The 12,728-nt window shown below is 35.9% G+C and overlaps 1 protein-coding gene across 3 annotated transcripts in view; it reads right to left on the reverse strand.

Moving 5' to 3' along the window:
* The window catches only part of SUSD1 (sushi domain containing 1), a 365,003-nt gene that overhangs the window by 148,915 nt on the left and 203,360 nt on the right, over positions 1-12,728 (reverse strand). For all 3 annotated transcript variants that reach the window (XM_069085316.1, XM_069085318.1, XM_069085317.1), the window contains one exon: positions 10,270-10,456. In XM_069085316.1, the coding sequence (XP_068941417.1) occupies positions 10,270-10,456 (187 nt within the window). The remainder of the gene's footprint in view (positions 1-10,269; positions 10,457-12,728) is intronic.

Below are 12,728 nucleotides of genomic sequence, written 5' to 3' on the forward strand. Positions count from 1 at the left end.
GCTCCAGTGTTGGGATGACCTGGGGATCGAATCCGGGCTCAGACACTTAGCACCCACCCAGAAACACCTGGACATGTAACCTTGAGCAAGTTACTTAACCCCAGTTGCTTAGGGGCAGCCAGGTGGCTCAGTGAGTAAGAGCACCAGCTCCAGTATCAGGATGACCTGGGGATCAAATCTGGGCTCAGATACTTAGCACCACACCCAGAAATAACTGGCCATGTAAGCTTGAGCAAGTTACTTAACCCCGATTGCTTAAAAAAAAAAAAGCCTCCAAGAAAAATATGAACTGCTCACAGGCAATGGAGGAGCTCAAGAAGGATTTTGAAAATCAAGTAAGAGAAGTAGAGGAAAAATTGGGAAGAGAAATGAGAATGATTCAAGAAAAATCAAGAAAAGTAGGTCAAAAAAGTGAGTCCTGCTAAAGAAGACCCAAAAGAATACTGAATAAAATAACACCTTAAAAAATAGACTAACTCAAATGGCAAAAGAGGCCCAAAAAGCCAGTGAGGAGAAGAATACCTTAAAAGGCCAAATTGCCCAGATGGAAAAGAAATTTCAAAAACTCAGTGAAGAGAATAATTCCTTCAAAATTAGATTGGAGCGAATGGAAGCTAATGCCTTTGAGAAATCAAGATACTATAAAACAGATCTAAATGAATGAAAAAATAGAAGGCAATGTGAAATATTTCATTGGAAAAACCACTGACCTGGAAAATAGATCCAGGAGAGATCATTTAAAAATCATTGGACTACCTGAAAACCATCATCTTCCAAGAAATTATCAAGGAAAACTGCCCTGATATTCTAGAACCAGACGGCAAAATAGAAATTGAAAGAATTCGTCAATCGCCTCTTGAAAAAGATCCCCAAAAGAAAAGGCCTAGGAATATTATAGCCAAATTCCAGAGTTCCCAGGCTGAGAAAATATTACAGGCAGTCAGGAAGAAACAATTTGAGTATTGTGGAAACACAATCAGGATAACACAAGATCTAGCACCTTCTACATTAAGTGATTGAAGGGCTTAGAATATGATATTCTGGAGGTCAAAGAAGCTAGGATTAAAACCAAGAATCACTCACCCAGCAAAACTGAGTATAATACTTCAGGGGAAAATATGGACATTCTACGAAATAGAGGACTATCAAGCATTCTTGATGAAAAGACCAGAGCTGAACAGAAAATTTGACTTCCAAATATAAGAAGCAAGAAAAGTATGAGAAAGTAAATGGGAAAAAAGAAAACATAACTTATTGAAGTTGAACTATTTACATTCCTACATGGAAAAAGATAGTTGTAACTCATGAGACTTTTCTCAGTATGAGGATAGTTTAAGGGATTACATGTGTGTATATGTGCATATATGTATATGCATGTATGTATAGGTGGGTATATGTGTATATATGTGTGTATGTACATGTATACATAGACAGAAGGCACAGGATGAGTTGAATATGAAGGGATGATATCTAAAAAATAAAATTAAGAGGTGAGAGAGGGAGAAAGGAGAAAGGGAGACAGAATAGGGTAAATTAACTCACATAAAAGAGGCAAGAGAAAACTGTGACAATGGAGGGGAAGAGCAGGAAAGTGAAAGGGAATGAGTCAATCTTACTCTCATTGAATTTGGCTTAAGGAGGGAATAACATACATACTCAAATGGGTTTCTTACCCTACAGGAAAGTAGGGGGCAAGGGGATAAGAGGCAGTGTGATAGAAGGGTGGGCAGATTGGGGGAGAAGGTAGTTAGAAGCAAACACTTTTGAAAATGGACAGGGTCAAAGGAGAAAAAAGAATAAATGGGAGGGGAGGCAGCTAGATGGTACAGTGAATAGAGCACTGGCCCTGGAGTCAGGAGGAACTGGGTTTGGATCTGGCCTCAGACACTTCACACACACACACACACGCACACACACACACACACAAACTAGATGTGTGACCTTGGGCAAGTAACCTAACCCCAATTGCCCTACCCTTCCCCCTCCAAAAAACAAAACAAAACAAAAAGAATGGGGGATGGAATAGGATGGAGGGAAATATGGTTAGTCTTTCACAATATAACTACTGTGGAAATGTTTTGCATAACTACACATGTACAACCTATGTTGAATTGCTTATCTTCCCAGTGGGGGTGGGTGAGGAGGGAAGAAGGGAAAGAATCTAGAACTCAAAGTTTTAAAAACAAATGTTAAAAAGTTGTTTTTTGCATGCAACCAGGAAATAAGATATACAGGCAATAGGGGAGAGAAATCCATTTTGTCCTACAAGAAAGTAAGGGGTAGGAAGGGGGAGAATATAAAAGAGAACAGATTGGGAGAAGAGGTATTCAGTATGCTTGCTATCTTGGCATGGGAGTAGGGGAGAAATTGTGTAACCCAAAACCTTGTGAAAATGAATGTTGAAAACTAAAAAATAAATAAATAATTGAAAAAAAAAGAAACAGGTTAGAAAAATAAGGAAACAATAAAAACCTCAGTATTAGAAACTAGCTAGTGATAAGGAAGCTCAAGACATAAACTCAAGACAACAATATGAAAACAGCTACAAGCAAAGTAAATATACATACATACATACATACATATATATGTATACACACATATGTATGTAGGTATCTATGGATATAAACTCTGCAAACTGGATACAAGTTCAATAAGAATTTCAAGAGCTAAAGAAAGAGATTTTTTAAAAGGAGCAAAAAATTATATTCAATTCAAATAAGTATGACAGAGGAAAAACTGGAAAAGGAATGAGAGGAATGCAAGAAATTTTTGAAAAAAAGATTTAACAGTTTTGTAAAAGAGACATAAAAATAATGAAGAAAGTAACACCTTAAAAACAGAATTGACAAAATGGAAAGAAAGGTACAAAACTTCAGAAAAGACAATCATTCCTTAAAAAGTAGAATTAGGCAAGTGGAAGCTAATGACTCCACAAGATATCAAGAAACAATAAAACAAAGTAAAAATAATTTAAAAATAGAAGAAAATATGAAATATCTCACTGGAAAAAGAACTGACCTGGAAAATAGATCCAGGAGAGATAATTTAAGAATTTTTTATACTGCCATGATTTTTTAAAAAGTGCTTATCCATCATATTTCAAGAAATTACAAAACAAACAAACATACCTGCCCCTATATCTTAGAAGCAGAGGACAAAAAGGAAATTGAAAAAATCCACTGATCATCTCCTAAAAGAGATCCAAAATGAAAATTTCCAGGAAAATTATAGCCAAATTCCAGAGATTTCAGGTCAAAGAGAAAATACTTAAAGTAGCCAAAAAGAAACCATTCAAATACTGTAGAGTTCTTGTCAGGATATATATCAGGATCACAAAATATTTAGCACCTACAATGGCTGGGAATAAGACATTCTGGGAAGCAAAGGAGCTAGGAATACAACCAAGAATCGTCTACCCAGTGAAACTGAGTATAATCTTTCAGGCAAAAAAAATTTTAAATGGTCACTTAATAAAATAGAGGACTTGATTCCCAATGAAGAGCTCTGAGCCAAAAAGAAATTTTGCTATTCACACACAAGACTCAAGAGAAGCATATAAAGGTAAACATGTAAGATAAATAATAAGGGACTTAATAAAATTAAACTGTTTATATTCCTATGTTGGAAGAAGATACCTATAACTCCTAAGAACTTTGTCACTATTAGGACAGTTAGAAGGAGGCCACATAAACAGATGGCATGGATGTGAATCTATTACATTGGGATGGTTTTTTAAAAAATGAAAAGGTGAGAAAGAGGGATACTCTGGAGAAGGGGGAAGGGAGAGAAGGAATGGGGAAAATTAAAAAGTGCGCATAAAACAAGTGCACAAGGAAGATTTTTTCATAGTGGAGGGGAAAATGGGGAAACTAGTGGGCAACACTTCCTCACTCTCATCAGGACTAGTTAAGAAGGAAGAATACACACACACACACACACACACACACACACACATACACACACACATATACATATATACACACACCCAGTTCAGTATAGAAATTTATCATACCCAAAGAGGAAGTAGGCAGGGAAGAGGTAAAGAGAAAGGAGGGTGACTGATAAGAGTGGACAGAAGCAAGACAGATTTCCGGGGGAAGACAGAGACAGAGAGACAGAGAAAGAGACAGAGAGAGAGACAGAGAGAAGGAGAAATAGCAGAAAAAAAGGATGGAGGAAAATACAGAGTGGCTCATTATAAGTGCAAATGTGAATGGGATGAGCTCACCCATAAAACAGAAGCAGACAGCAAATTGGTTTAGAGACCAAAATCCTACAATATGTTGTTTACAAGAAACACATTTGAAACAGAAAGACACATACAAAGTTAAAATAAAGGACTGGAGCAGATTCTATTATGTTTCAACTGAAGTAAAAAAGGCAAAAGTAGAAATAATAATCTCAGACAAGACAAAAGCAAAAAGAGACCTAATTAAAAGGGATAACCAGGGAAACTACATTTTACTAAAAGGTACCACAGACAATGAAGTAATATCAATTCTAAACCTAGATGCATCAGATTATGTAGCATCCACATTCTAACAGGAAAAGTTAAATGAGATACAGGAGGAAATAGCTAAACTATACTAGTGGGGAGCCTCAATTCACTCCCTCTCAGAACAAGATAAATCTTTCCATAAAATAAATATTGAATAAGTTAAGGAGATTAAAATAATTTTACAAAAGTTAGATATGATAAACCACTAGGTAAAACTGAATGAGAACACAAAGGAATAGACCTTTTATCAACTGTACATGACACATTTACAAAAACTAACCATGTATTAGGACATGAAACCCCCCCCAAACACATGCAAAATAGCAGAAATATTAAATGCACTCTTTTCAGACAATAATACAATTGAAATTAATTCAATAAAGAACTTTGGAAAAATAGATAAAAAAATTAATAGGGAACTAAAATTATCTACTCCTAAAGAAAAATTATGTTGTGGCGAGGTGGTGCGGTGAGTACAGCACCAGCCCTGGGAAACAATAAAATAAACCATTGGTTATTTTGATTTTTAAAAAGAGGAAAACCAAATGACTAGAATCAAAAGTGAGAAGGGTGAATGCACCACCAATGAAGATGCAATTAAAGCAATTATTATGTGCTATTTTGCCCAATTATATGCCAGTAAAACTGATAATACAGGTGAAATAGATGAATATTTTCAGAAATATAAATTACCAATATTAACAGAAGAGGAAATAGAATATTTAAATAAACCTTAGAAAACAAAATTGAATAATCTATCGATTATCTCCAGGACCAATGGATTTACAAGTGAATTCTACCAAACATTAAGGTTTGGTAGAATTAATTCCAATTTATATAAACTATTTGGGAAAGTAAGCAAAGAAGGAATCCTACCAAATTCTTTCTATTGCACAAATATAGTTTTGATACCTAAACCAAGGAAAGCAAAAATAGAGAAGAAAAAAAAAGCTATAGACCAATTTCCTTAATGAATATTGAAGCAAAATTTTCAATAAAATATTAGCAAGGAAACTATAATGATATATCACAAAAATCATACACTACAACTTGGTGGGCTTTTATACCAGGAATGCATGCTGGTTCAATATTAGGAAAACTCTAAGAATAATTGATGATATCAATAATAAAAGCAACAACAATCATATGATTATATCAGTAGATGAAGAAAAAGCTTTTGACAAAATACAATACCCATTCCTATTAAAAACAGCAACAATGATTTAATTAAAAATTTTAAAAAATTTTGTCCAATTCCTAGATAAAATAGGAATCAGTGGAGCCTTTCTTAAAATAAGAGCCATTCCCCACCATTCCCTAATTGTCAAAGGATGAAAGTTTTCAGAGTAAGAAATCAGAGTAATCAATAATCATGAAAAATGCTCTAACCACTAATTGTTAGAGAAATGCAAATTAAAATAACTGTGAGGTACAGATTAGCTATTGAAACAGAAATGGAAAATAATAAATGCTAGAGGGGATATGGAAAAAGAGGTACACTAATGCACTGCTGGTTGAATCATGAGCCAGTCAAACCATTCTGTAGAACAACTTGGAACTATGACCAAAGGGTTATAAAATTGTGCATGCCCTTTTACCCAAAATATCTTTACTATGTCTACAAGCCAAAGAGACCAAAGAGAAAAAGAAAAGATTTATAGGTAGAAAAAAACTCATAGCAGCTTTTTTTGTGGTAGTAAAGAGTTGGAGCCTGAGGGCATGTCAATAAATTGGGAAATGACTGAACAAGTTATAGCATATGATTTTGACAGAATCTCATTGTGCTATAAGAAATGATGATGGGGATGGATTCAGAAAACATGTGGAAAGACATATCAATGATTTGCAAAGTAAAGTGAGCAGAACCAGGAGAACATTGTATATATAAGCATCAATATCATAACAGTGACCAACTGTGAATGACTTGGCTATTCTCAGCAATACAATGATCCAAGACAATTCCAAAGGACTCATGATGAAAAAATGCTATTCGCATCCAGAGAGAGAATTGATGAAATCTAAGAGAAAACTAAAGCATATTATTTTTCACTTTATTTTTCTTGTTTTATTTTCTCTTTTGTACAATGGTTAATATGGAAATATGTTTTGCTTGACTTCACATGTTTAATGAATATCATATTTCTTGCCTTTTCAATGAGTGGGGAAAGGACTGGAGTGTGAAAGATATATAAATAAAAATTTTTTTTTAAATGTTAAAAATGAAGAAAGAGTATAGATAAGGGGCGGCTAGGTGGCTCAGTGAATAGAGCACCAGCTCTGGAGTCAGGAGGACCTGGGTTCAAGGCTGACCTCAGACACTGAACATAAAAACTAGCCATGTGACCTTGGACAGGTCACTTAACCCCACTTGCCCTCCAAAAAGCAAAAAAAAAAAAAGAGTATTGATAGATTTTCTTAGTACTCATGACAAAATGATCAAGAAAAACTACAACAAGCAGACATCAGTTTACTGACATTTGTAAAGGCAAATAGTGGGTAAACACTATTTAATTTTGTTCATTCTAAAAAAATTTATATTATTTCTGGATAAAGTTTATAATGGTCAAGTTCCAAGGATAAAATCACAAGTCTTTCATGGGCAACATATCTATGAACTCAGCCAACACTGTATACACAAAAGAATAAAAAAATTAATAAGTCATGTGTGTAGAAAATGAGATGCTTAGATTGATAATTCATGATTAGGTCACTACCACTAGAAATTATGTTTAGACTAAAAAATCCTAGAATTGGTAAGCAATGTAGATTATACAAAGAAATTGTAAAAATAGCTCAATACATGACTGAAGCCTATAAAAGCTTACCATCTACCATATATTTGGCAAGATATGACCTGGTGGTTAGAATTATACATAAGGGGGCAGCTAGGGGGCATAGTAAATAGAATACTGGCCCTGTAGTCAGGAAGACCTGAGTTCAAATCTGACCTCAGACACTTGAAACTTAACTAGCTGTGTGATCTTGGGCAAGTCACTTAATCCCAATTGCCTTGCTCCGCCCCGCAAAGAAAAAAAAAGAATTACACATAAGAATTTTGTTTTCTTTCATGGATTTACATCTGACAAAACCCCATATATGTGCTATAAATATTGCTCACAAAAATCCTGCACAAATCAACTAATAAACTGTCAGAAACAGGACCATCATCACAGATCAAACTATCTTCCAAGCCTACCATTGATCAATTAAAAGCTTAAAAATACTACTTTAATTGATGTCAGTATGCCAAACCCTCATAATTTCTGAAGTATATAGAACAAAAAGCTTTTTTTTTAAAGTTGGGGTTAAGTAACTTGTCTAAGGTTACATGACCAGTTTTTTTTTGTGTGTGTGGGTGTTAAGTATCTGAGGCCAGAACCGATCCCAGGTCCTCCCGAACCCGGGGCCAGCATTCTTACTCACTGTGCCACCTAGCCGCCCCAAACAAAAAGCTTTTAAAAATACAAAAACCAAGCTGAGATAAAAATCACATGTTACCAGCATGTTACATGCTCATCAGCTAGCTGATACAGTACATAGAATACTAGTCCTGGAGTCAGAAAGACCCAAATTCAAATCTCGCCTCAGACTCTTACTATCTTTTTGACCCTGGATGCTATTTATGTAGCACTTACTTTGTGCCAGACATTATATTTAGCCCTTTACAAATATTCCTTCATTTGATCCTCACAACAATCCTGGAAGTTAGGTACTATTATTATCCCCATTTTACATATGAGGAAACTGAGGCAAATACAAGTTTATTTCACTTAACTTTTGTCTTTCCTCAATTGTAAAATGGGGATGAGAATAGCACCCACCTCCCTGGATTGCTGTGAGGATCAAATGAAAAAATATTTTAAAGTGCTTAGCAAAGAGCCTTGCATAGAGTAGGGGCTTAATAAATGTTTGTTTCTTTCTTTCCTTCCTGTTTGCTGCAACAGTTATACCAGGATGGTTTTGGTAAGCCTACAGAGGAGGAATTTATATCTTAATACTTTTGTTTCAACTACAAAATGAAGTTAATTTAGCCACTTGTATAACAGCCCCATAGGTTGTTAAATACAAAAGGATAAAAGCAGGGTAGTGACTTGTCCCAGAATTGTTTCTATCTAAATATCATTGAAAAAGATGAAAACAAGATGATGATGATGATGATTAGATGGGAATAGATAATGTATGCAAAGTACTTTGTAAATTATTGTAGCAGCAAGCACCCCAGCGTCCCCAGGGTGGCTGCTCACACAGGTTCTTCTTTGATAAAGGAAAGCAACTCAAAATAGGTTAACAAGCTTACTTTAATCAGTCAGACATATATTGTTTACCTTGTTCAGGGGAAAAGGTCGGCACCCCGAACTTCAAAGTACACAGACAGAATTATCAAGACAGAAACAGATCTAGTAGACAGATTTCAAACTGTCCAACCATTACATCCATACCCAGTCAACATCTGGGTTTCAACATCTGGGTTTTTTCAAAGCTGGGGGGCTCAGGACAACGGCTTCCCAGAATCCATATCAAATCACAGAATACTTCCCAAAGTGAGCCCCCAAAACAAAGCCTCACATCAGGGCTTATATAGCCTTCTCCTGGCTCAGAGAATGTAACAACCTTATTGACTCACTGGCCAATCAAGAAGTATGTACTGAAAAACAAGCCTCCCACCCCAGGCTCCAGGTGCACTTTAGCCTAGGGGCAGGGAAGATCTTTAAAATTTACATTCCCATTACAATTATAAATCTACATAAATTTGTTATTTTTAATAATTCATTGAACCAGATTCAATGGAGTTCAGATAGAAACAGACCTGACAGGTTTTCTTTACATTTAATATTCAGCAGACTATTGCAGAGGCCATTAAAATAACAGCTTTTCATAAATGAATTGGAGTATTAGGATCTAAGCTCATTTTCTAGAGTCTCTATCCTATTCAGGATAACTCTAGTAGCAGATGCCCATTTAGTATCATCTCCAATTCATCCTGCCTATATCTTGTTTGTACATAGCTATTCACATACTGTTTCTCCCATTAGACTATGAGTTCCTTGACAGGAAGGATTATTTCTCCTTTTTTTTTGTATCCTTAGTGCTTATCACCATGCCTGGTAAATAGCAGGAACTTATTAAATGCTTATTGGCTGACTGTTGACTATAAGAATAGTAGAAAGGGATGGGAACTTGACTTGTGTATTTATTGGTACAGGGAACTCCCAAGTTAGGAAATTCCTACCTAGAGAGTTGCCTAGAGTCCTGAGATATCAAATAGCTCACCCAAAGTCACACAGTATGTGTAAGAAATAGAGCTTGAAGCATAGTCTTCCTAGCTTTGAGATAGGCACTCTATCCATTAGGCCCCTCTGTCTCTCATGAAATTTATGTAGCTTTAGTTTATAAAGTCCTTTATATACATCAGTTAATCCCATTTTCCTGTGTTACTGAGAAAATAAGTGATTGAGGTCATGCAGCTGTTAATTGTTCAAAGTTGTCTAGAGAACAGATCTTCCAACTCCAAGTTCAATGTTCATTCCATAGCTCCTTCAGGAACCCTGATCCAGAGTGGTTATCCAGAGTGGCATGTGAATCAAGATACAGAGCTTCCAAAACATTTGAAATGGGAAAGCCAGTGGCAATACACCCATGATGATCATACAAGGAGAATTTAGCTCCTTGAAATAAGAGCAATACATTGGATACTCCCTCTCCTTACTTCCAAGGTCATATGAGGTCACCATGTTCCCCATCCAAAAAGTAATTAATTATTTAAGACCTACCGGTTATCTGGGTCATAATGGAGACCATCACAGGAAGTTCAGAGGAAGCAGCTACAATGTTTACAGTATAATTGGTGCCTGGGTGCAGTTCCAGGCAAACTTCAGGAGTCTGACTGCCAGTGGTCAGGTTAAATGACACTTCTTGGTTAAATTCCTTCTGATACCCTCGGTGGCCCCATATGTGGAACTGTAACAGAAAAGTTCAGGAGAAAAGATGCTGACAATGATTAAAATTTCTTATGTTTGTGTAGTGCTTTATAGACCTGTAATGGTAACGGGAATTTGGAGATCTTCCCTGTCCCTTAAAAAGCCTAAGGGAATTTGAAGACTTTCCTTGCTTTGAAAATAAACCCTGACCCCTGATAGGCTAAATGTAATCACATGGAGCCTATTGTGGTAGGAGTTTGCTGAAGGGTGTAGCAGGGCCCACAGGAAGCTGTGAGTCAGAGCAAGAGAGAGGGTTGGGAGGAGAGGATGCTTTGAGGGAGACAGGCTTGTGAGTAAATACTGATCTTGTGTTGGTTTGTGGGAACTCTAAAAGGATGGTGGGACTCTGCTACACTGTGGTGCATTAACTTCTATGTTGTTATGATGGATTTGGTTTCCTGGTGTTGGGATTTCATTTTCTGGAATCTGAAAAAATGTTTTGTTCCTGTCTTATATATGGAGAGTCTGTTATATTTTAATGATTGAGCACCATGCAGGTGTATTTATAGTGATCATGGGTGCTGTGAATTGTGCTACAACTTCTAAGTACTCAGGCCCCAAGACCACCAAGAAAAATCAAGTATTCATCATCTGAATGCCCACATGCATACATACCACTTTTAACTTTTCCTGAGAGGCTGATAATCAAATCAATATCACCATTATTTGAAGGACATGACAATCTGCTGCCTTATGGCTCCATGCAGAATCATTATTTTAGACTGTCTAGGCTAAAGCCCCCTACCCTCATCACCACCTTTCATACCCATCCATGTTAGCCCCATTCTTTCCCTGTCCCTCTACCACTCTATCCAACCTTTCATTATATTTTTTAGACCTTTCTATTATATTAACAAATTGGTCTTCATATGAGAAATGTACCTTCTCCCAGAAATTTGTGTGTATGTATGAATGATGTACTATATATATGACAATATATATGACATATACATATATATGTGTATGTTATACATGTAAAATTATATATGTTATCATACACACATACTGTAATCACCTTGAGAACAAGGATAGTTTCATTTTCTGTTTCTCCAGTATCTAGCCTCCCATGCCTACCACATGTGGGTGCTTAATAAGGGCTTGTTTAACTGAATTCCAAGCCCTTTCACATAAATTACTTCCTTTGATTCTTACAGCACAATTGAGAGAGGGATGGGGTGGTACTACTACTACTGTTGCTGCTGCTGCTACTACTTCTCTTTTCTCTTCTCTTTCTCTTTCTTTTCATTCTTCTTCCTTTTCCTATTCTTAATATTATTCCTGGAATACAGATGAAGAAATTGATACCTTCCAAGAGGTTAAGTCACTTTCCAAAATGTAACAGAGGTATCAAGTGGCAGTTCTGTATTTCATGATTCCCAGTATGATGTTCTTTCCACCATAACCCACTGCCTGCCTCCTAGCCTATCTGTATATCCTTTGAGAATATAAATACATATACACATACCTTTATATACAAATATGCATTCACACATACACATGCATACATATGCATCTCTTCTCATAAGAACTACAGGTAAAATGTCAAAGTCACTCAGAATGTAGTATGGGAGAAAGTAGGCTGGATTTGGAGTCATCAGACTTTGGGTTCAAATACAAGTTCTGCTCCTTGCTACCTGCATGACTGGGCAGGTTACTTAACAACCCCAGGCCTCAGTTTCCTCATCTGAAAAATGAAAACACTGGACTAGAATCTAGTCCCTAAGGTCCTTTCTAATTCTATAGCCATGATCCTATGATCATTGAACATTAGGCACCTAAGTAGCCCAGTGGACAGAATACTAGGCAAGTGATGGGAGCGGATAGAGCGCCAGGCTTAGAATAAGGAAGATCTGAATTCAAATCCACACTCAGATGCTTCCTAGCTGTATGACACTAACAAGTCACTTAATTTCTGCCTCTCTTAGTTTCCTCATCTGTAAAATGAAAATTATATAAAATAGAGATAATGATACTACTTACCTCCCAGAGTTGTTATAAGGATAAAATGAGGAAATATTTATATAGCGCTTTACAAATCTTATGACATAATATAAATACAAGTTGTTATTATTGATCATATAATTATAATAATATATAAAAATATAGTATGGGGTGTTATTACAAACTATAATATGATATAATATTAAGGTAATTGTTGTGATGATGATAATAACCATGATCATCATCATCATCATCATCATCATCATCATCATCATCATCCTATATCTGGAAAAGACAGCTAAAGAGAGAAC

This window comes from Petaurus breviceps, unplaced genomic scaffold (genome assembly GCF_028583685.1).
Source record: "Petaurus breviceps papuanus isolate PSGF00001 unplaced genomic scaffold, PetGlider_PUasm1.0 175, whole genome shotgun sequence".
In the NCBI taxonomy this organism is placed as follows: Eukaryota; Metazoa; Chordata; class Mammalia; order Diprotodontia; family Petauridae; genus Petaurus; species Petaurus breviceps.